At 39.0% G+C, this 25,659-nt stretch overlaps 1 protein-coding gene across 1 annotated transcript in view; it reads left to right on the forward strand.

Moving 5' to 3' along the window:
- Window positions 1–25,659, forward strand: part of SYTL5 (synaptotagmin like 5) — a 122,915-nt gene that overhangs the window by 6,826 nt on the left and 90,430 nt on the right. The window contains exon 2 of the mRNA XM_040468793.1: window positions 7,185–7,505. Within this exon, the coding sequence (XP_040324727.1) occupies window positions 7,387–7,505 (119 nt within the window). The 5' untranslated portion in view covers window positions 7,185–7,386. The remainder of the gene's footprint in view (window positions 1–7,184; window positions 7,506–25,659) is intronic.

Genomic DNA, 25,659 nt, shown 5'->3' on the forward strand with positions numbered 1-25,659 from the left:
ACCTGGCTGAAGTCGGACGCTTAACCGACTGCGCCACCCAGGCGCCCTTGAATGTTTTAAATATATAAAACATATGACTATATAAATGTGTCTCAAATAATAAACAATATGGAAATAAATTTCATTTTTTCTCTAACCCCTGACAACCTAGCTACCATCCCTATAGGCAACATGATTAGCAAGTCTGTATGTATTATTCTATGCCTTTTCCTATGTCTTTGTGTATATTATAAATATGCATATATCAATGTCATTGCATTAGACACATATGCATTTGAAATCATAAATATAATCCCTATTTTTACTAGCAATGTAGTTTAGATATTCCCATGTTGGTACATATTTTTAAATATTTTCCTTTAATATGGAACCGCAGTATTGCTGTAACATGAGGCTATTTCAGAATTTTCACTGCAGATAATCAGGCTACAATGAATAGCTATTCATTATCCTCACATATACACACAGTTATTAATTTTTCTGTAAGATAGATTCTTGGGGTGCCTGGGTGACTCAGTTAAGCATCAGACTCTCAATTTCAGTTCAGGTCATGATCTCACAGTCTTGAGATCAAGCCCTGCATCAGCCCCCATGCTGGGCATGGAGCCTGCTTCAGATTCTCTCTCTCCCTCTCTGTCTGCCCCTCCCCTGCTCACACGTGCGCATGTGCGTGCTTGCTCACTCTCAAAAAAAAAAGAAAGATGGATTCTTAAAAGTGGTCCCAAAATGCATGTCTTAATTTTTATTTTATTTATTTTATTTATTTATTTTTGTATGTCTTAATTTTTAAAACTTCATTGAGGTATGAATGACATACAAAAAGCTGTACATAGTTCATGTACACAATTTAATGAGTTTGGAGATGAGCATACACCCATGCAGTTATCACCACAATCAGTGCCATACACATATCCGTCACTTCCAAAGGTGTTCTCCCATCCTATGTATATATATATGAATGAAGGTTAAGGCACTTAGCAATTTTTTTCAGTGTATAACACAATGTTGTTAACTGGAGGCATTATGCTCTACAGTGGATCTCTGGGGATTACTCATCTAGAATAACCGAAACTTTCTACCCTTTGACCAATTTTGAAAGATTTAACTCATCCTCTAAGAAGGGTGACAAGAGATGTAAAGCCTCTGAGATTTTACCCTCCTTTCAAGCTACCAAGTAGGACTGTCATAGTTTTATGGATGGTGATTAAAGACCTCCCACTCCGGGGTCAGATGCCATGGACTTGATTACTCAGAGCACAGAAAGTCTCATGAGCTTCGTGTTGGCATCGGTTGCCCTTGTCCTCGAGTGCCCAGGTGAAAATAGTGCATGCAGTGGACTTGTGTAACAGCTGAGGAACCCTGAACTTAGGGAACCCAAATTTTTTACAGTGAGCTTCCAGCAAATCTGCCCTCTGCCCTGGAGAGAGACTTTTGCTTTGTTGAACAGATCGTAAGCAAATCTGTCCTCGGCTCCAGAGACAGACACAGTGTCTTTCCTGGCTGGTCACCAAACAAACATCCTTGGAAGGACTCCCCAGAACAGAAGGGCAGCTAGTGCCTCTCCTCACAAGACATGGTAGATATGGAAGAGAGCCACGGAGATTTCTCTCTCAGCTAGGGATTGAACGGATTTCTCCTTCCATCGGTGGGGCCTAAGCCTGCCCATTTCCACACACTCTCATTAAACGATTGGATGGTACACATTTTTGTATTTTACATTTTTATAACCTAATGGGAAAGCTAAAATGTTTTCTCCTTGTTATAATTTGCATTTATATAACTAGTGAGCTAACTGAGCCTCTTTTCATGTTTCTCTGATTCATTTCTGAATTGCCAATACTGTGAGTTGCCTATTCTTATTTGCACCTTATTTTATTGGTTCATTTTCTTGTGTTTATCTCTTTAAATTTTTTTTAATCTTTATTTTTGAGAGAGAGAGAGACAGAGCACAAGTGGGGGTGGGACAGAGAGAGAGGGAGACACAGAATCCAAAGCAGGCTCCAGGTTCTGAGCTGTCAGCACAGAGCCTGATGCGGGGCTCGAAGTCACAAACTGGGAGATCATGACCTGAGCCGAAGTCAGACGCTTAACCGCCTGAGCCATCCAGGTGCCCCTTGTATTTATCTCTTTATATTTTCTAGATATGAATCCTTTTCCTGAATTATATGGAACCATCACTTGTTTTCACTTTATTTGCAGTGGCTTCCTTTGTACACTTACTTTAAGTTTATATATGATCTATTCTCTGAAACTTTTGCGGGGGACAGTATAGAATTTTATATAGGTCTTGGTAGTTAAAAAGCATGTAGAGGAACTATCAAATAAGATTTAAGTCTATCTTCTCATTTTTCTTTAAAATCTTTCTCTTTTGAATTTATTTAGATTTTCTCCTTGCTGATTTCTCTCAGGATAGAAATAGTCTTCTAAAAGAAGTAGGATAAAAAGTCTTTGCTTTAGAAATACCAAAATACGTGATGCTGAGATAAGAACCAGTTAATGTCAGATATCTTTTTTCCAAACTGAGGGTTCTGTGAAAGTTCACAATTAACATTAGAATATTAAAGACTCTGAGAAGTTCTGTAGAAGAAAAATAATTTGATTTAACTCAATATGAAAAAATTTTTGTTGGACTGAAGAACTTTTAAAAAAATTCCATAGAATATCTCATGACATCTTATGGGATGCTATTGCTTCCATGGAGGCATTGAGAGACAGTCACATGTCACATTAGAAGCAGGGTCCCTGAAACCACAGTGCTCTGAATTACTACCTGAGCATGTTAATTAACTTCTCTAGGCCTCAGCTTTCTCATCTATAAAATGGGGGTATTAGGATTTATTTTGCAGGGGAGTTATAAGGATTAGTTGAGTTCTATAAGTGTTAGCTATTACTGTGTAACATTCTGAGGATGCCACTCTTGGAGCATCACTGTAAAGCTGGTAATATTTTTATTTTTTATTTTTTTATTTTTATTTTTTTTTTCAACGTTTATTTATTTTTGGGACAGAGAGTGACAGAGCATGAACGGGGGAGGGGCAGAGAGAGAGGGAGACACAGAATCGGAAACAGGCTCCAGGCTCCGGGCCATCAGCTCAGAGCCCGACACGGGGCTCGAACTCGCGGACCACGAGATCGTGACCTGGCTGAAGTCGGACGCCCAACCGACTGCGCCACCCAGGCGCCCCAAGCTGGTAATATTTTTAATTGGCCTCCCTAATGTTCAGAGAATCAATACATTGTGAAATTTAAAAAAATTCAATTATATTCCCATTGAATGTTGCACACAGTTGTCTATGTAAGAATAAACTGCTGTACTGAAAATAATGCTTATAATTTCACACTATCTGCCTTTGAGTTTATCATAGTGACAGAACTATTTATTTCGCTCCCCACGGCGTGTTTATCTCTATGGTCATTCTCACCATTTGACAGTCATGTGGATTCTTGCCTGCTTGTCTATTTGAAAGACACTCCCAAGTGAATTTTGCAAATGCTGTTTCGCCTGTATCCTGAGCATTTCTAAGTCTGCCAGAAATCTCCCTAACCGTTGTGTTGTCATACAGTGACAGAAAAACAGGAAATTGATTTTATTTTTATTAATTTCATCCTAAGGGCACTGCCAGAAGTAGTTCACTTCTAAAGCTACATTTCAAGTACTCCTTAATAAGATATGTTTAGGTCTTTCCTTCCTTTGACAAAAATATCAACCTGCATGATTTTTAAGTGTGTTACTCAAAAAATATGCTTTTTAAAAAAATACGTATGTGGGGCGCCTGGGTGGCGCAGTCGGTTAAGCGTCCGACTTCAGCCAGGTCACGATCTCGCGCTCCGTGAGTTCGAGCCCCGCGTCAGGCTCTGGGCTGATGGCTCAGAGCCTGGAGCCTGTTTCCGATTCTGTGTCTCCCTCTCTCTCTGCCCCTTCCCTGTTCATGCTCTGTCTCTCTCTGTCCCAAAAATAAATAAATGTTGAAAAAAAAAATTTTTTTTAAAAATAAAAAAATAAAAAAATACGTACGTATCTTGGTGACGCTGAGAATTTTTTATTATTGCGTCTTTTGTGGTGCTCAGCAGTTAATGATCTGTCCCAATCTGTCTATGCTGAAAGGCAGCAGAACGACTTAGGAACAATTCTGCCATCTTTTTGAATAGTTGTGCAGTTTGTCAAGGCTGCTGGCCAAAGAGGGGGAAAATCTACATCTAAAATGTTGACGTAGAGAGATATGTTGAAGTGAAAGTATTGAAGAATAAAATAAAAACGGATTCCTTTTCCAAATCTGACTAGTGTTTTCGCAGCACATTTAACAAAAGAAAGAGGATCGACTCTAGATAAAATGCTCTTAGGGTTATTTTTACTTCTTTTTTCTTACCTAAGTAAAGGGTGTAGAGGGTACAAGATTCTCCAGAAGGGTCTATGAACTAGCTAAAAAGAGGCATCAAGAAATTGTACAAATTTAGGTGAATTCATCCCACGCCAACTGCTGGTCCTCCAAAGGCTCGTACATTTTTTTTTTTTTGGTTGGTGTACAGAGAACAGATTAGACATAGGTTCAGACTAAACACAGAGGGTTCCATTGGCAGGACCAGGACATCCACTCCTTAAAAAGGAGAGCTCTATGGGAAGCCAGTCCACAATCAGAAGTGTCCAGGAAGAAGTGAAATTCAAGCAAGAGGATATTTCCCTTTGGTTGTATGATTTGAGTGGTTGTGTGTGTGTGTGTGTGTGTGTGTGTGTGTGTGTGTTTATTGAAATTCTAGTTAACATACAGTGTGATATTAGTTTCAGGTGCACAATGTAGTGACTCAACACTTCAATACATCACCCTATGCTCATCACCACAAGCGCACTCCTTGATCCTCATCCTCTATTTAACCCATGACCCCACCCACCTCTTCCTCTGGTAACCATCAGTTTTCTATAGTTGAGTGATTAATGTCATGAAATTTGCCACAATGACGCCCCATCCTGCAACATGGAGCATGCGCTGCAGGGAGTAAATGGGTTATTTTCATTTTGAGGCCCGAGTGATTCTCCTGTGCTCAGAACCTGGATGGGCATCGTCAGCCTCTAGCTCCTTAGATCTCCTATGTCTATGCCCAGGCTCACTTTCTCCTCTGCCCCATATTTCTCCAGGACTGTCACCAGTTAGATTCCATCCTATTAAATGCACAGTCCAGTCCTGCCGCCTGGAGGACACACACTGATTTTCTTAGTAAAGTTTTGGCTACTTCTTATCTATCTCTTTGGCCACTCATTCATAAATCAGCTCTGTCAGTCCTGGTACAAATGAGAAAAAATCCAATTAGGGCTAATTTTGTTAATTAAAATCTTACAGGGAAATTTTATTTCTTTTATATCCTTGTCTGATTTCCCATCTTCTCTGTCACCTTCAGATGCTCCACCACGGTGTCACTGCCCTCCCTCTTTTTATTCTCTTCACTGGGCAGAGCCATGGACCTTTAGAGGGCATGTCTGCATTTCCAACCAGCAAGGATAACCATAAGCTTCAGATCAAACATTTTTGTGGCTCCCAACCCCTTGGATAATCTCTAAATACAATTCTATGGAACATTCACATATGACTTTCTAAATCTGACATTTCGAATATAAATATGTCCTAAGTGAACCAGGCTATAATTATAGCATATTCATTCATTGAGTTACCAAGTGGTTTTTCCATTTCAGTGTGAAACCAGATGAACCACACAAGGGGTGGAAAAACCAGTTCCGCTCTTTATCTGAGGAGACCACAGTGGACGGTGATGCAAAAACCAAACCATTAACCTTTCTGAAGAGCCCTTTTTGCTCTAACCTTGTGGCTTTCTGTTCTTGTCAGCCTTGGGGCTCTCTGATCCCTGCTGCCTCTAGGACTTTGGAGATGGAAGAAAAGGCCTCGAGTCAATCTGGAAAGTCTGTGCTGACCAGGGCAGTTTTCTCAGAGGGGGCTAGCTCTTGACCTATAGGAAGAGGTTCTGTTCTGAGTCATTTCAGCAAAGTTATGGTTTGGTGTATACTGTATAAAACAGACACCTAGGGACTTTGAAAAGTTAGGCTCTGGACAAGATCCTGTCCTTTCATATCACCTGAGATTTTGATGTCAGCCTAAACTTAGGGCAACTGGGAGGCCCCAAAGAAGCCTTTGAGTAGGTATCTAATTATGCTTGGAAACTGGCTATAACCAAGCAAGCCAAGCGTAACTTGCACGTAGACTGTAGTCCGTAGACCTGGGAAGGAAGCTGAGGGACAAGGTCATGGGATGAGGCCACATCACAAAACCAGATAGATCACTCTGAGAGTCCTCATTCGTAAGGGGATGTACAGAGAGAATCCAGGTACCAAGCCAGTGAAAGAATGTGCTCAAGAATTAGGGTGAGGAACACAGCCTGGCGTGCTTCTTATGTTGACATGGGGTAGTTTTGTAACATCTGTTTCACAGTATGTAATACACACCTGGAATAATTCACAAATCTGTACATCATGAGATATAAACACTCATCTTGAGAATAAAACATTATCCAATATGGTTGAAGTTCCTGTGTTCTCTTTGATTGGATCTCTGAATTCCCCATGAAATCCCTTGTATTTATACTACAAATGTATATATTCCTAAATTAGATATAATGTTGTAACAAATTGTTTCCTTCACACATATGGCATCATTCTGCATGAATTCTTCTGTAACTTGATTTTTTCCCATTCAGTGCTATGTTTGTGAGAAACATTCCAGTTGGTACACGTAGCACCGATTTATATTTGTCTTGACAGCAGTGCTCTTTGCACAGTGGTCCTAGTTGGGGGAAGAAGGGAAGGAATAGGAGGGAACCACTTAATGGACAGTCCAGTCTGTGCACTTAGTGTCCCCCAATCGTGACCCCGTTCACCCATGGGTCAGCCACAAGGGTGGTAACAGCACTGGCTGGCAAAGGAAATTAATTATAATGGAAGAAACTGAATTTGCACAAAGAACCTGGAATCAAGGAAGTATAAATTATATTTCATGGTAATAAAACACATAGTAATTATTTAATGGTTGCGTGTTGATTTTTTTTTTTTTTTTGAGTAAAGTAGATCACTGTTTCAAAACGTAGACACTATGCGCTATGGGAACATGGCCTAATTAATTCTAAATAATTTTTCTCTCCTTTGCTTTCTCTTTCTTCCCTTTGTGTTCTGTATTCTACCCCAGGTCATCTGATTCCTGCTTTGTAGCATTCTGAAGGATTGACCTTCTTGGAATGTAATCCCAGTGGCGTCTCTTTTCTGTGTAGCCCACTCTGCCATCAAACAGCCGAGTGACTCCGGGTTGATCAGGGGCGCCTCAAGAATTGCGGATATCACTTCACCTGGAAGATTCACCCACTGCTACTCAGAGCGGTTTCTGAAATACCATGTCTAAGAACTCGGAGTTTATCAATCTGTCATTTTTGTTAGATCATGAGAAGGAAATGATCCTGGGAGTCCTAAAGAGAGATGAATATTTGAAAAAAGTGGAGGACAAGAGAATAAGGTAATATTCTTTTCTCTTTTCTGCCCTTCCCGACTGCTGTCTGTTGGAAGCAAGCTAGATTAGAAATTGGGCAACTGAGACCCTACTGGAGACAAATGTTGGTCAGTGCCTTCGTGGGTTCCCAGCAGTAACCCACATATTAGAAAACATCTTTGATGTTTTATCACTTAGCTGGATTGAAGGATGGAATTGAGCAAATAATATAGTGTTTTTTTCAAAAAATATTCATGTTTATTTATTTTTTGAGAGAGAGAGAAACACAGAGCACGAGCGGCAGTGGGGAGGGTCAGAGAGAGGGAGACACAGAATCCAAAGCATGCTCCAGGCTGTCAGCTGTCAGCACAGAGCCTGATGCTGGGCTTGAACTCACAAACCATGGGACCATGACCTGAGCTGAAGTCAGATGCTTAACCGACTGAGCCACCTAGGCGCCCCAGGGATAATACAGTGTTGATGAGAATGCCCATTCACTAATACCATCATAAGTAGTAGTTAAGTGGAAGGACTGCCAAGGTTTGAATTCCAGCTCCTGGATGTATTAGTTGTGTGACCTTGAGCAAGTTACTCAATTTTTCTGTGCCTTGGTTTCCTCATCCATAAAAGAAAGATAATAAAAGTGCCCACCTCAGAGCATCATTGCAAGGATTAAGGAAGATAATACATGTACAGTGCCTGGTACCTAAGTTCACAGTTATTTATTTATAATGCCTTTCTCAGGTCAGTCTTTCTGGGAATTTGTTCCCACCATAGCTGAGAAAAGAAGAAGAGGATCTGGAGAGTGAAAAATTCTCATTTTACCCCAGAAGTCGCCTGAATTTTTAAGAATAAGTCTCTAGGGGTGCCTAGATGGCTCTGTCAGTTGAGCGTCTGACTCTTGATTTTGACTTAGGTCATGATCCGAGGGTTGTGGGATCGAGCCCCCCATCAGGCTCTGCCCACCCTGAGCATGGACACAGCTTAAGATTTTCTTTCTCTGTCCCTCTGCCCCTCTCTCCTGCTCGCATGCTCTCTTTCTCCCTCTGAAATAAAATTTAAAAAATAATATGTCTCTGTATGAGTAACATGGAGAAATATGGGCACAGTTGAGTTTCACATCAATTGTAGGCAAGGTTGATATTTAGCTGGATCCCCAAGCATGACCTTCCCTATGTTTCAGCTAGCATCCATTCTGATTGGCTGCATCTTCTGTTCTCAGTGGTCACAGCCTTGTTCTGATTGGTTGTCACATACATTGGGATTGGTTGCAGCCTGTACTGTGCTGCTTGTGAAACATATTTAGATATTACATCTCACCCTGATGAGAGGAGCAGAAATAAACACAGTTCCCTTCTCAATGACCACCTACTGTGCAACATATAGATTTTGTGTTTTATGTGTCTCTCCAGACTGCAGTTATTCTGACCACAATGCTGTGAAACTAGATGTCAACCACAAGAAAAAATCTGGAAAGACCACAAAAACTTAAGTTTATTCTCTTTTTTTTACTCAGGAGAAAACTTGTCATAAGATTATCCTTATATATTGCAAAAGTATTCAATGTGCCTAAAGGAACCAGGATCCTAGAATTGGAAATACATTGAAATATTCTTGATTGATGCTTACTTCATAGTTAAGAGCCCAGAATTTTTATTTTCATCACTAATAGGATTCAACCAATCTTAAAGAAATAAAGGCTTTCATGAAAATTATTGCAGTTTTTCTATGCCTAGAATTCAGGTTAGTGCAGTTAATGATTTTTAAAGAAATCAGAAATTATGTTTCTGGCATTTGTATTCCAGTCACGAAAACTGACTAAATTTTCTATTCTGCAAAAAGTTAAATTGTTTATGCGAGGTGAGGTACTAGCTAGTAACTGATAACATGCTGTGGGGAATTAAAAATCACTCTATTCAGGAAAACACAAAATATTTTTTTCTTTGTTTTTTTAAGTTTTATTTATTTATTTTGAGAAAGAGACAGACAGTGAGTGGGCAAGCAGAGGAGGGGCAGAGAGAGAGTCTCAAGCAGGCTCTGTGCTGAGAGCACAGAGCCTGACACAGGGCTCAAACTCACGAACTGTGAGATCACGACCTGAGACAAAATCAAAAGTTGGACACTTAACCCACTGAGCTGCCCAGGCACCCCAGGAAAACCCAATTTAATAACCAGATCCTCACAAACACTGAAGTACAATGAATAGGGATTTGTTCAGAATATTTGCTTCTGTCATTCACAATATCTTTTCCTAATAATCTGTTTTACTCTGTTTTCCTTGTTTTCTTTCTTCCCTTGCCTTTTTTCCTTACTCTTTATAAAGAAATGTAGGCAAATGTGTAACATACAACAGAGCTATTGCGAATAAAGTTGTTGATTTCCTGGCCCTTCAAACTTGTTTCTGGAAAGCAGAAGAAAGGCTTTAATAGATCTAAGAGATACTTTTATAGGAAATAGATATTTTTAAAGCTACTATATCTTGTTGCCTTCTTTAATAGCAGCAGTGGCTAATATTTTGTTGAGTTATTTTCTGCACTAACTGTATTAGATATGTTGTCTCATTTTGTCCTGAGCTACCAAGGTATGAGCTCAAGCCAGATGACTCAGGCTCTGCTACTCTTTTTTTTTTTAATGAGAGAGAGAGAGAGAGAGAGAGACAAAGTGGGAGTGGGGGAAAGGGGCAGAGGGGGGAAAGAGAGAGAGAGAGAGAGAGAGAGAGAGAGAGAGAGAGAGAGAGAATATCCCAAGCAGGCTCCATGCTCAGTGTGGAGCCTGACACAGGGCTCAATCCCACAACCCTGGGATCATTACCTAAGCTGAAATCAAGAGTCCGATGCTCAACCAACTGAACCACTCAGGTGCCCCTGGCTCTGCCACTCTTAACAGCTTTGTGTATTGAGAAGCTACACCGAAGTGAGTGGCATGGTATTTAGAGTGTGTGTTGTTGAATCACATATCCACATTTATTGATTGAAATCTTCGTTAAGCCGTGAAATCTTTGTGTCACTTTGGATAGGTGTGTTCCATGAATAAATCGCTCATTTGGCGAAACAGAGATAATAATAACATTAGGTACCTCATGAGGTTGTTGTAGGGATTAAATAAGCTGATATCATCAAGAGTTTAGAAGAATGCTGGCATACAGTAAGTACTTACTAATTGCTGGCATTAATCATTAGCCCTATTGTTGGTATGTGTTGTAGTGAACACTGTCAGTGCTCCACTGAGATCCATTAGGATCTCTTGTTGGATCCATGCTCTTATCTTCCAGTTTCCACATGCTTTACTGCTAAGGATGGTCTCTATTACCTTCTTTAGAGGCCTACTTTGAGTGGCCAGAGTTTCTCCCAGGACTAGAGAGCCACCAGTGCCAGGTAACTTTGAGTTTATGTCCCTACTGGGCATCCCCAAGCCAAGCCAATGGCTTTGCAATGCAATTTCTGCCTCACAGCTTCCTGTGGAATCATACTGCCGTCACCCAAAGACCACAACCTTACTTGGCCCCTCTCTGCTTATCTCTCCTGCCTTCCCTATTCCCTTACAGGTTCCTCCCAAGAGGACTCTGTAAATCACTTGCACACAAATCTACTTCTCAGATGAGCTTTTGGAGAACCCAACCAGGAGATTTGCCAGATGGAACAGGGAACTTTGTTCTTTTTCCTTGTTATCCTCTAAAATCATCAACATAAGGAATTTATGGTGTAATCAATTTCATTACAACAGTAAACATTTGTACTAGCTGTTGCAATAATTGTTTTCACCATGCCACAGAGGTGTAAGTTGATATTTTGTTGGCATCTACAGGGAAGCATAATTAATTATGAATAAGATAGAAATTGAAGGACTTGTTTCACAGAAGAGGTAACACTTGAGCTTGCCCTTGACATGTGAAAAAGATTTGGGATTGGCAAATATATATCAACCGCATTTTAGCTGTTTACTGTGAACCACAAAATTGCCTTCAAATTCTGCTAATCGGTTTCAGAAGGAAATGGAAGCCAAAGAAAATTTTTAAGAATTATGACAGTTACAGAGAAGTAACTGATATGGAAAGTTAGTAAATTGGACTTTTGAAAGCAGTGGATTTATTGTTTCTTTCTGTGTTTACTTGTTTAAGTAGGTTATTCTTAAAGAAAATAGAAAAATGGAAGAATGTAAAAATTGTGTTGAATCAATGCATTAGGACTGATGCTCAACTTTGCTCTATGGTACACATAGCCACTCAAGTGTGGCATTAATTAAAATGGGATTTGGTGCTCCTGAAGGTGCTCTGAACCCAGAAGGCACATGGCAAGCCTGATAATTATCTCCAGTCATGAATTATAGGCTGCGAAGAGGGGTCTACCTACTAACAGAGCATTTTAGGTTCACCCAAGGGGCTTAAATGTATTAATTTTCCTTCAGACCGAGCAGGAAGAAATGGTAGGAGATATCTAGAACCAGGTTTCAACTACTACAGAATAAGAATATTTTAAATGTTCTCTTTGAAGAACAAATCACGTGGTTTTAGTGATGGCTTTAATGCAGTGAAGACAGAGGGCGGAAGTGATGCTAATAAAATTGAGTTATCAACAGTGAATGCAAATGGAAAAAAATATAGTTTGGAAGCACACAATAAAGACCTTTGCTGACATTTTGTACCTTAAGTTTTTCTAATTTTGGAAGAACTCACTCTAACGTAAAAGATGAGATGGTTCATGGTATCTACTCTAAAAAAATCTCATTGACAAAAATCTTACTCTGCTTGATCTTCTGTGCGTAAAAACAAACTGCTACATGTATAGGTTGTGGTATTGGCCTATATAAGAAATCTTCAATTTGTAAGTGACTCTTCATTTCAGCAGTTCATTTGGGCTTTATCTTTACTAAGAAGATTTCATTTCCATTTGGCCACAATACATGAAAACATATCTGGACTTAATGTTCTCTTTGGCACCTATTCTTGGGCTTGTCTCAGTCATGAACTCTGTTGGTTGCCTTACATCTCCCTTTTGTTCTTTTCTTCTTCCCTATCCAAATCTTGATTTTGCTCAGCTCCAGCAGTGGATTTTTTAAAAAAAAATATTCATCCCTTGACTAATATTCCTCTAGCAACTCTCATTGGTTTTGAGGTAGACATGAGACCAAAGATGACCCACTCAAACATATAGCCCATATTTATAGAAGGTTCTCTTTCCCACTCGACATATTCAATGAGACCTGTTGTCATTGTTGCTCTTGAGAATGAAAGCCAGCACAGTGATGAAGCTGAACCAAAAGAATGACAGAAAATTGTCATTAGTATCCTGATATACTTGAACCTGACACACCTTTGGGCTTCTTCTTTAAGCAATATAATAGATTTCCATGTTATTTACAGCAGTTTGAATCTGGCTTTCTGTTACATGCAACCCAAAGCATCCTGTAATCTCTAAGAGTCAGAAGTAATCAACATTTGTTGAAAACCTTCTATAGGCCAAATGCTATATATGTATTATCGGAATAATAAAGGTGAGCAGAGACACAATATTAATGTTTGTTGGGTCCATAAACATAAAGAAGTTTGCAGTCATGGATCAGACTAGACATGGCATAGACCAGAGGTCAGCAATTTTTTTTCTGAAAAGAGCCAGATAGTAAATACTTTAGGCTCTACAGGGTATATGTTCTGTATTATGATTATGTTAGCCTGCTTTTGTAGTATGAAAGCAGAGATAGACAACATGTAAACAGACGCGTATAGCTATGTTCCAATAAAACTTTACTTACAAAAACACGTGGTGGGCTGGATTTGGCCCAAGGGCTATAATTTGCTGACGTTTAGTGTTGAGAACAATGCCTTGGTAGGTTCTCGCCTCAAGAATAGCTGTATACACCTAAAATCCTTGGTAAGCCATCTCAGCAGCAGGACATTTATAGTCTAAGAGAGAAAATGGTGTTAGACTAGAATCCATCAGCTATCAGAGATAGAGCATGGGCTTCTATCTGGGAGGCTAGATGATTTCACAGAGTCCTGCCATCTCCAGGAGATTTTTATGCCTCACTCAATCTGTAGTGGCTTATGTGCTGGAACAGCTTAAATGTTTCATTGCTTCTCTAGGAGAACAGTACAACGAATTTGGAGGTAGAGAAAATACCAAGAACTAGCCGAAGGTTCTGCAGAATTGTGAGGGACAGATTACAAATTCATTTTCCCAATGAGGTCAGAGCTATAAGTATCCTATTTACAGATGGCGAAACTGAAATGGAAAGTTAAGTAACTTGTCCAAGGTCGCCCAGTTAGTAAGTGGCAGAACTGTGGTTTGTAGCCCCACCATCTGGCCCCAGAGCTCACAGGCCACTCTTGGTCACTTTTAACTTCTAGGGGATGTATCTGACCCTTCTGAGGACCAGGACAAAAAAGGAATCGTACACTATTCAAGACCTGCCTCACAAAGGAGAATGTATTACTCAATTCAAAAATGTATCCCCACTTAATCCCCATGTCATCTGTGGGGTAGCTACTGTTATGATGGGCTATAGCTGTGGCAACTGAAACTTGTTAAACAATTGGCCAAGCTGGTAAACATCAGAGGGGAGGCGCTCACATTCCATATTGCTTCCCTTTTCTCTGTGTTGTGTTGTTTATGCAATAAAGACACCTCTTCAGATCCTATTGAGAGTCCACCCATCGCCTTACTCTTAGAGAAATGGAGCAAAACAGAAAAAATTTCTTTAGCCTGGTATTTATGAACAGCTCTGACCTATGAGCTGTGTAACATTATCTCAAGTTACTATGACCTTTGTAGAAGCATCACTTTTACACAGTGAAAACTGACAAGAGTTCCTCATGCTGTTCTAGTCCTTATGCTGACTGAAACCAAAGGGAAAGTGTATTATGCTTTGTTCCAAACAGTTGGCTCAGCTGACATGGGCCACTGAGCAAGCCAGAGTCTAGTGTCATCAAGAGACCACAGATCCCAGCCTGGAAATTGCCATTCATGTTATGGCTTTGTCTTTGTGCAGTTGGTTCCATCATTTTAGAGCAGGGTGGGGAAGGGAAGAGAAGGGAGAAACAGAAGGGGAAAGTGTATTCAAATTGGCTATTTGTAATCCTGCAGATAAATATTCAGTTCAAATGGATTTGAATTGATTTCAAGAGTTACACATTCAGCCTGGAAGTTAGGGAGACCAGTAAGTGCCAAGTGGTAATATCCTCTTAATCCTCTACAAATATTTGATCTCTGGGGCTGTTCGTTTTTCCAAATCTTATCACTACCACTAGGAACAAAATTAGTTTGACCTTCTGAAAAGCCTGAAGACTCACTGTCTCCATAAAACACCAAGAGAACTATAGGAGTGGACTTTTAGTTTGGTAAACATTTTGTTTCAATCCTAATAGAATTGCCATGAAGCTTCTTAATAGATTAACAGAAACTCCCTGCCTGAACATACTGGCTCCCTAATAAAACCCAAACTCTTTGTGAGTCACAGAGAAATGAAAAAAGAAAATCCAGCTTTGCTTTAAGTGCGTTTATTTATTTATTATTATTATTTTTTATTTTTTTTATTTTTTAGTTTCTACAGATGTTTTATTCAGGCTTGGAGTGAGTTTGTTCTGATTAACAAGGTTTTTGGTTTTTTTTTTCAATTAAGTACACATTTTTTTTCTTTCATTTTTTTCTTTTTTATTTTTTTTCAATATATGAAGTTTATTGTCAAATTGGTTTCCATACAACACCCAGTGCTCATCCTAAGAAACTTAAGAGAAACCCATGGGGGAGGGGAAGAAAAAAAAAAAAGGTTAGAGTGGAAGAGAGCCAAAGCATAAGAGACTCTTAAAAACTGAGAACAAACTGAGGGTTGATGGGGGGTGGGAGGGAGGGGAGGGTGGGTGATGGGTATTGAGGAGGGCACCTTTTAAGCGTGTTTAAAACCTTGGAGATTTTCCTACCAAAGAACTTAAGAATTTTGATATATATGCATATTTAGGGAAACTAACTTCAGTTTTTATTCTGCATTCTCCTCCAAGTAATTCTTACTTGGAGGGCTCACCATGGGAAAGGGCCACAAATACCTGGTATTTGGGGACATTTCCAATGTTGGATTCTCCAAATAAATAAATATATTTGCCAGACCATATTTTTTTTTGTTTGAAATAATGTGATCACCATAGTAATAAGTAAAACTGTCACTTATGTAGAATGTGTGTATATACTATATATGTATATCTCTCTTTGTGTGTGTATCTCTCTCATCTTTGACTCCTCTCCAAATTCCTCTTTTTGTACCCCTTTTCCTGTCTAATGTACTGCTCTAGCCAGAACTGGTGTAAAGGACATGCCCCCATGCAGCATGGGTTAATTTGCACTCACATCCAGGAAACTACCATTCCTTTTTATTGTAGGTTGAAGAAACAAAGGTCTCTAAAGCCCATGTTGCCCAAAGGTAGGTCAGTTCATTAGGGAAAATCTAATTAAATAAATGCCAACTGAATTCCTGAAAAAATAGGCATTTTATTTCTAAGGAAATAATACAAGTGAAAACTTCACTAACAAAAATGTCACTTCTTTTTTTTTCAATTTTTTTTAACGTTTATTTATTTTTGAGATAGAGACAGAGCATGAATGGGGGAGGGTCAGAGAGAGAGGGAGACAAAGAATCTGAAACAGTCTCCAGGCTCTGAGCAGTCAGCACAGAGCCCGACATGGGGCTCAAACTCACAGACCGCGAGATCATGACCTGAGCCGAAGTCGGACGCTTAACTGACTGAGCCACCCAGGTGCCCCAACTTCTAATATTTTAGATTTCAGGCATATGACCATTTTATGTCAATAGTTTATGTAAATGTTTATATCTTAATAGAAATTAGGGCTTAATTTATTTAAGTCTATAATAATATTAGGCTGACATGCATTTACTAATTTTTCTAATCATTTCATTGCAGAGAAATTGTCACTGGTAAATATTCAATGCAAATGTTTAAAATTAATGAGAATTTTCTACAGTAAGGGATTTTTCAAGTGTTTAAACTCACTAGGATCTGTAAAGGGCATAAGTGTGTACAATATTTTTTATATCATAAATCCTCAATCCAGTGATAGAAATATTTAATATCTTCTGATACATTTTTCATTTTAGAAGTAATGTATTCATGGGGCGCCTGGGTGGTGCAGTCGGTTAAGCGTCCGACTTCAGCCAGGTCACGATCTCGCAGTCCGTGAGTTCGAGCCCCGCGTCAGGCTCTGGGCTGATGGCTCAGAGCCTGGAGCCTGTTTCTGATTCTGTGTCTCCCTCTCTCTCTGCCCCTCCCCCGTTCATGCTCTGTCTCTCTCTGTCCCAAAAATAAATAAACGTTGAAAAAAAAAAAAGTAATGTATTCATTATAAAAAAATTAGAAAATACATATAATTTGAACTTTAAAACCTTACTTCTCCTCTTCCCAGAGATAGTTTCCTCTTGTTGAATTTCCTTCCTGTCACTTTGCTGCATATACATTTAATTTTCATATAGTTGGAACCATATTATATATATAATTTTTATCCTCTATATTTGCTTGATATTATTTAATGCACATTTATCATCTCACTTAAAAATTCTCTGGAAGCATCATTTTTATTGTCTGGATAAGATTTCATAACATGGATGTGCAATATTTTGTTCAATTTCCATGAAAATCCTTATTTGCAAGTCTTCGGTCTTAATTTTTTTATTATACTCTAATTCATATTTTGATTTATATTTCTTTTAAATTGAAAAGTTGTTTTCTAAAAAATATGTCAGTTTCCTCTTTACTAAACTATTACATTGTACCACTGCCTACATCAAAATTGTTGCTATAAATCTCTACTAATATGACAGTGTCCTATGTTAATTTGCACTTACGTGTTTATTGGTATTTATAGGATTTCAAGCCATTTGTATTTCCTCTTGTGAATTTTTTATTCACATTGTCCATTCACTATCAGGTGTTAGTGTTGTAGACAATATATATTTGTTTGAATTCTTTTTGTCATATTTGGGAGATACATTTCCAAGATTGCACAGAAATTCATTGAGTACTTATATGCAAGGCATAGGATATGGACATGAATTAGTTTCTAATTTAACAGAAGCAAACTTGTATTTTATTGGATTGTGCAGTCTCCACTTTCACAGTGACTTGAGCCAAATTGATACATTCTTTGTGTAAAATATAAATAATTTACAACTTTGACAGATGCTATATGCATTTATATTTTACAACCAGGATTTGCATTCTCCCCTAGTTCTGTAATAGTATCCATACTATTTGGAGGTGTACAAATTAGGGTAAGTTTAACTCTGAGTGTCATAAAACCAGAATAATAGTAGCTTAAATAAGCAAAGTTTATTTATTTTTTATTTTTTATTTTTGCCTTGGTAAAGTCGTGAGGAAAACAATCCAGGACTGGTAATGGTGACTCCATGCTCATCAGAGGCCCGGGGTCCTTCTAACTGGTTGCTCTGCTATCTTCAACATGGGCTAACATCTGTTAAAGTAAACTTAAAAAGTTTTTTTGACACTTATTAAAATGGTAAGGAAGACTTTGTATTCAGGACTACTGAAATACGTTTTAACTCTTTCACACAAAAAATTAAAAACAAAATATTATGTTATTTTGATAGGGATTGCATTGAATGTGTGGATGGCTTTGGGTAGTATAGACATTGTAATGTTGAAAAAGAAAACCAAAGCTGGAGGCATCACAATTCCAGACTTCAAGCTGTATTACAAAGCTGCCGTCATCAAGACAGTATTGGTACTGGCACAAAACAGATCAATGGAACAGAATAGAGAACCCAGAAATGGGCCCACAAATATATGGCCAACTAATCTTTGACTAAGCAGGAAAGAATATCCAATGGAAAAAGACCATCTCTTGAGATGGTGCTGGGAAAATTGGACAGTGACATGCAGAAGAATGAACCTAGACCACTTTTTTACACCATACACAAAAATAAATTCAAAATGGATGAGAGACCTAAATGTGGGACAGGAAACTATGAAAATCCTACAGGAGAAAACAGGCAGCAACCTCTTTGATCTCGGCTGCAGCAGCTTCTTACTAGATGTGTCTCAGGAGGCAAGGGAAATAAAAGCAAAAATAAAACCATTTGGACTTGATCCAAGATAAAAATCTTCTGCACAGCAAAGAAGACAATGAAACTAAAAGGAATCCGACAGAATGGGAGAAAATATCTTCAAATGACATATCAGATAAAGGATTAGTATCCAAAATCTGTAAAGAACTTAACAAACTCAATACCCAAAAAAACAAACAATCAAGTGAAGAAATGGGCAGAAGACACAAACAGACACTTTACTGAAGAAGACATCCAGATGGTCAACAGACACATGAAAAGATGCTCAACTTCACACATCATCAGGGAAATACAAATCAAAACCACACTGAGATACCACTTTTCACCTGTCAGAATGGCTAAAATGAACAACTCACAGAACAACAGATGTTGGCCAGCATGTGGAGAAAGGGGAACATTTTTGCACTGTTGGTGAGAATACAAACTGGTGCAGCCACTCTAGAAACCAGTACGGAGGTTCCTGAAAAAATTAAAAATAGAACTACCCTACTACCCAAAAGTTGTACTACTAGGTATTTATCCAATGATACAAAAATTCTGATTCCAAGGGGGTACAGGCACACCAATGTTTATAGCAGCACTATCAGCAATAGCCAAATTTTGGAAAGAGCCTAAATGTCCATCAACTGATGAATGGATAAAGAAGATGTGGTGTATGTATGTGTGTGTGTGTATATATATATATATATATATATATATATATATATATATATATACAATGGAATACTACTTGGCAATGAAAAATAATGAAATCCTGCCATTTGGAACAATGTGGATGGAACTGGAGTGTATTATGCTAAGCAAAATAAGAGAAAGACAAATACGATTTCACTCATGTGGAATTTAAGAAACACAACAGATGAACATAGGGGAAGGGAAGGCAAAATAAAAGAGAGGGAGGCAAACCATAAGAGACTCTTAAATGCAGAGAACAAACAGGGTTGCTGGAGGGGAGATGGGTGGGAGGTTGGGCTAGATGGGTGATGGGAATTAAGGAGGGCACTTGTTGGGATGAGCACTGGGTATTATATGTAAGCGATGAATTACTGGGTTCTACCCCTGGAACCAATGCTACACTGTATGTTAACTAACTTGAATTTAAATAAATAAATTTTAAAAAGGACCATGGCAATAGGGGAGAGAGATCCAGGCCACCTTCAGATGCAGCAAAGGCAGCTGGGGATTTATAGCCAGTGAGCAGAGTGAGGGGGTCAGTGAATGGAAAAACTTACTGAAGGCAAGCCAGGGTGACATCAGATATCAAGGGTAGGGAGATTCTCGCTATGCCGATTTAGCATAGCTAAATCTGGTCTATGCAAGCTAAATCTGGTCTATGCAAGCTTGCTAAATCTGGTCTATGCAAGCTAAAAATAGGGCCCAAGGACAAGATCTAGTCAATGAGTGGCCTCAGAAGAAACTGTCTAAAATACGGTCAAGAAGACCATCTTAGTCACACTTTGTGGTCCAAGATGGCTGCTGCAGTAGTTGTCATACTGTCCTTATTCTAGTCAACAGGGAGAAGGGCAAAGGGCAGAAAAAAAGGTTTCCTTGCCTTAGGATATTTCTGAGAAGTTTCATAGATGGCCTTGCTTTCATCGTGTTGGTCAGAATGTAGTTGCATGACCGTACTTAGCTGCAAGGAGCTTGGATATGTAACGGAAATGTATTCTTTGTTCTGGGTGGCCATGGGACCAACTACATTTGGGGTTTTTTATTGGTAGAAAAGAGTGGAAGGAATATTGGGGAAACAACCAACAATCTGAAACAATGGGTGCAATTAAGAATTATGAATTAGATTTGTTTATTACTCAGCATGAATTATATCTTCCGTTTCGTCAAATCTGAAAGCAATTGTCAGTGATTACTTTCAATGAAGCATATAAGAAAAAGCACATAAAGAAAACACTATTGCTATTCATACTCAATGAATTTCAAAGACATAGTGACTTTACATTCCTTGTTCTATTTACTGATGCTGATAACTAGGAAAAGTGCTGGAAGTGGGTTTTTTTTAATCACCTTTAATGAGTGAAAATATGTGAAATATGTGAAAATAAAGGTGAAAATATGAGTTCCCATAAGCACCACCCTAAAGAGGTAAAATGGAAAAATTACAACTGTCTCTGCTGGGCATGTAAATCCTTCCTTGATGCATTTAAAATAGTTTACGCAAATTCCAGTTATAGACATTTTAGAATAAACATCAGCTCTATGGTTTATAAAAATTAAAACCAGCATGTACCTGTATTCAGTAGCACAAGTGGTTTTAAAGAATTTTTCAAGGGCAACATGTTGTCTTTAAGTTATCTTTTTCTGGTGTGTGAAAGCCCAATTTCTTCCCATCAAATAATCCTCACATTGTCAGAGCAATAATCTTTAAAAGCCTAGTATTTTATCCATGTTTTTTCTTTTTTGCTGCACTGATTCTATCTCCACCCCCTCTTTTTCTGAATAATTTACCATATCGATAACAGAATTTTCTGCTGTTTTTGAAACTCACGAAATGTATCCTTTGGATTTTAGATTAGCAAAACACTTCCTTATTTCATATTAATTATGGAACTTGGTTTGCTCATTACATACGGGATCAGTTTCTGCCACGATTTTAAGACGATAGTCAATAAACAATTGTTTGTTTACATAGCTTTGTGAAATCTCCCGGTATATTCCAATGAGCTGAGTGTTTTAGTGCCAGTAAGTGCTTGGTGTCACCTGCAGACATGAAGGTTCCACAATGCCCTCCATCCTTGAGACAATTTCTAAACACATTAACTTGGCACAATTCACAAGATTTGTCTAGATAAGTGTTCTTTCAATCTTGTTCTTTATTTTTCTGAAGTAACTTTCTCTGTAGACAAAACTTTTTCCCAATTCTCAGATGGTCTTGATTCTTTTTAATAGTCTTTGATGTAGGGGCGCCTGGGTGGCTCAGTTAGTTAAGCATCCAACTTCGGCTCCGGTCATGGTCTCACACTTGCGAGTTCCAGCCCCATGTCAGGCTCTCTGCTGTCAGTGTGGAGCCCGCTTTGCATGCTCTGTCTCCCTCTCTCCCTGTCCCTCTCCTGCTTGTGCTCTCTCTCTCAAAAATAAACATTTTAAAAAAAGTCTCTGATGTGAAACTAATCAACAGCTTTATAAAGTTTATTAGGATCAGAGTCGTGTTTGTTGAAGAACATCTCCATTGGGGAATGTTTATCATAAGAGACTTTGTGATAAGGGGTTACGTGGGCAGGTGCCATTTGGTGGGAGAAGTCAGGCAAAAACAACTGTTCATGTTTACTGAGGCTTAACTTTTTGAAAAATTTATTTTGGAGAGAGCACAAAAGCTTGGGAGAGGGGAAGAGGGAGATAGAGAATCTTAAGCAGGCTCCACACTCAGCATGGAACCCAACACGGAGCTGGATCCCACAACCCTGGGATCATGACCTGAACTAAAATCACAAGTCAGACGCTCACCTGACTAAGCCACCCAGGTGCCCCACTGAGGTTTAACTTTGAGCGTATGCAGCATGGCTTTGCACAACTAGGGAAGAGATAGCAGTTTTTAATACATGCAGTGTCTTTTCTGAGCAAAAATAAGTTAATAGAATAAGAATTAGCCAGAAGAATCTGAGGGAAGAATGCAGATTGTGAAATATAAATTTCTGGACCTGAATCCTGATAGCACCGCTTAATAACCTTGTGACCCACAGCAAGTTTCCTCTCTGAAATTACACTTTCATATTTATAAAATGGGAATAAAAATGTCTTTCTCATCGGACACTGCCAAAGCTTAATGACATGGCATGTAAAACTGAGTGCCTGTCGTTTTTGTGGCCAAGTGTTGTGCTGTTTAGATTTCAATAATAAGTTCTGCACACAGAAGATACAATCAAAATGAAAAATGTATTTTTATATTCAGAGTACAGAAAGGAGATCTGATCACCCCTGGATTTTCCTTAGGCAATTATGAAATAGCCCCGGCGTTGATGGCATTGCCTCTGGGTGCGAATGAAAGATGGGGGTGCTAGGAGCTCTGCAGCCATTGGCATCAGGCTGCTGGGACATTATTCTGCCTGCAAATGTTATTTTAGTAATTTTTATCTCATCGTTTGGTTTAACAATACTTTTCATCAGCCACGGTGGTTTTGCTGTTTCAAAGGAATATCAAACTCTAGTTCTAGAGAAGGATTTAGCATGCAGGCATTGCAGCAGAAGCTGAAGCAGAACCTGATGGCAACGTTTTTGAAAACGCCTAAGGGGCGCCTGGGTGGCGCAGTCGGTTAAGCGTCCGACTTCAGCCAGGTCACGATCTCGCGGTCCGTGAGTTCGAGCACCGCGTCAGGCTCTGGGCTGATGGCTCAGAGCCTGGAGCCTGTTTCGGATTCTGTGTGTCTCCCTCTCTCTCTGCCCCTCCCCCGTTCATGCTCTGTCTCTCTCTGTCCCAAAAATAAATAAACGTTGAAAAAAAAAATCTAAAAAAAAAAAAAAAGAAAACGCCTAATATTTACTGAGTCCCTATTGTCTTTATTGGACAATAGTTCTGGCTATAGGTGACAGAAATACATTATAATAGCAGCTTAAGGGGCACCTCGGTGACTCAGTTGGTTAGCGCCCAGCTTCAGCTCAGGTAAGGATCTCGCGGTTCGTGAGTTTGAGCCCCACGTCAGGCTCTGTGCTGACAGCTCATAGCCTGGAGCCTGCTTCAGATTCTGACTCTCCCTCTCTCTCTGCCCCCTACCCCAACTCATATTCTATGTCTCTCTCAAAAATAAATGAACGTTAAAAAAATAGCCTCAATAAGATGGAAATGTATTGCTTGTTAATATTAAAGCCTGGACTGGTTGGCAGCTTTGTGATTTTGTTCTGGTGGCTCCATGATAATATGGGTCTGGGTGCCTTGCCTTTCTTGTTCCACCACCTTGACAGTTTAGCACTTAATCCAAGATGGCTCATTCCTGTGTTCTCATCCGAGCCTCTGGAAGGGACGAGGGGTTCAAGGGAAAGGGCTCTTTCCCACTAGGCCATGACCTTGAGGTTGCCTGTGTCATTTCTGATCGTATGCCATCAGCCAACACTGAGTCTCAAGACAAAACCTAACTGCAAGGAATACTGGGAAATGTAGTCTTCATTCTGAGCAGCCATGAGCCTAGTTAGACATTCCATTAATATAGAAGAGAAGAACAGGTGGAGAGACACCTACCAGAATTGCCTATTCCGTAATTACTACATGTCAAGCTGGGCTTAACTTTTTACTTAATGTTCACAACAACCTTATGAGGTTGCAACTATTATAATTCTTTTTTTGCAGAAGGAGTATCTTGAGGCATAGAGAAGTTAGGTAATTTTCTTAAGGTCTCAAATGTAATAAGTGGCAAGGCCAGCATTTGAACCTAGGCAGTCTGCCTCCAGAGTCCTATCCTCTTGGCCACTAAATAATCCTTGCTTATTTATTTCTCTCGGGCCTTGGTGTGCTCTTCTGGATGAGATTGGGGATTGTCTAAGGCATCAAGGAATCAAAGATGCTTTGTGAATTGTTATTTATAGCTTCCTCTTCCAGGCAGCTGATTGCGTCCATTCCAAAATTCCCATCTTATTTGGTTCAAAATAGAGTTCAGTACAATTGAGTCTAGATGGGGTAACAAAAGAAAAATAGTGCCACACGAATGTGACAGGAATTTTAATGAAAGAAATTCCTGATTTGAAAGAAGTGTGTCTATGCAATGATAAAGCAAGCAGTCTTTGTAATACATTGAATGTTTTTGATGGGATGGAAAAAAATGAATTCAGTATATCACCAGGGTACTGCAATGAAAAGATTCTATCATTTAACTGAAGTTGAGATAGTTCATCTCTTCAGTCTTTAAGATTTCAATTACATATAGCTCATCAATTTGCATGTTAATATCAGTGCATCTGTGTAGCAAGAAGGAAATCTAAAGAATAAGCTGATATTTTAAAATGCAAGAGCATCCTGAGTTCATCTCAAGTAAAGAGCTGGTGTTAGCTAATATTAAATGTCTTAAACTTTTTTCTTTTTCTTTTTCTTTGTGTTTTGCTTATGTCTGCTACACTTTGTATCTCCCATACTCCTTTTTAAAAACAATTCATTTATTTATTTTGAAAGAGAGTATGAGCAGGAGGAGGGGCAGAGAGAGAGAGGGAGAGAGAGAATTCCAAGCAGGCTCTTCACTGTCAGTGTAGAGCCTGACACGGGGCTCAATCCTATGAACCGTGAGAACAGGGCCTGAACCACAATCAAGAGTCAGACGCTCAACTGACTGAGCCACCCAGGCACCCCACACCTCCCATACTTTTTGCACCTCTTCAGAGAAGACCAAACAGAGTAAAGGGTTAGATTTTTAATATTTGCAAAAATCAAAATATTTTTCCTTAACACTGTAGGAATGAGGTTAAGAAAGACAGAAAAAGTGCTGGAAGTAATTACTTAACAAGTACTTGAGAGAATTCTGTAGTTTTCTCAGGCTTGAACTATTTTTTTTTCAGAGTATTTTTTATCTCAATTTTCGCCAATTTTAATTTAACTTTATCCTTAACAGACTCAACATTGTACTTTGTTTCCCTCTCATTCTCCTTTTAATAATGATGACTTCATATTGTAAAGGCTTTTATAATTCACAAAGCACACTATCGTACTTTATTGCCTCTGACTCTTACAAACACCTTCAGAGGGAGATATGAAAGTAATTCTTATCTTTATTTTGAAGTTGAAGTAACTGAGACCCAGAGAGGTTAACTCATATGCCCAGTGACATCTGGTAAGCAGCATGGCTGAGTTTTCCTTCCTTCCTTTCACTCTTTATCTCTTTTCTTTCTCCTTCCTCTTCCTCTTTCTCTTTTTCTGGCACTTGCTATTTTGTGCTCATGTTTTCTTTTATTCATTTAACATAATATCTATTATGTTCCAGGCACTAGGTTGCAGTGAAATGCACAGCTGAACAAAGCATATATAGTCTTGCCCTAATGGAGATTACAGAGGAATTGACAAGACAAACCTTAAACTAGTTAAAAAAAAAAAAAAACCTACCGAATAAATGTATAATTAAAAATTATAGGAGTGCCTGGGTGTCTCAGTCGGTTGAGCATCTAACTCTTGATT

Source organism: Herpailurus yagouaroundi, unplaced genomic scaffold (genome assembly GCF_014898765.1).
Source record: "Herpailurus yagouaroundi ecotype Mexico unplaced genomic scaffold, PumYag 67793, whole genome shotgun sequence".
NCBI classification, from domain to species: domain Eukaryota; kingdom Metazoa; phylum Chordata; class Mammalia; order Carnivora; family Felidae; genus Herpailurus; species Herpailurus yagouaroundi.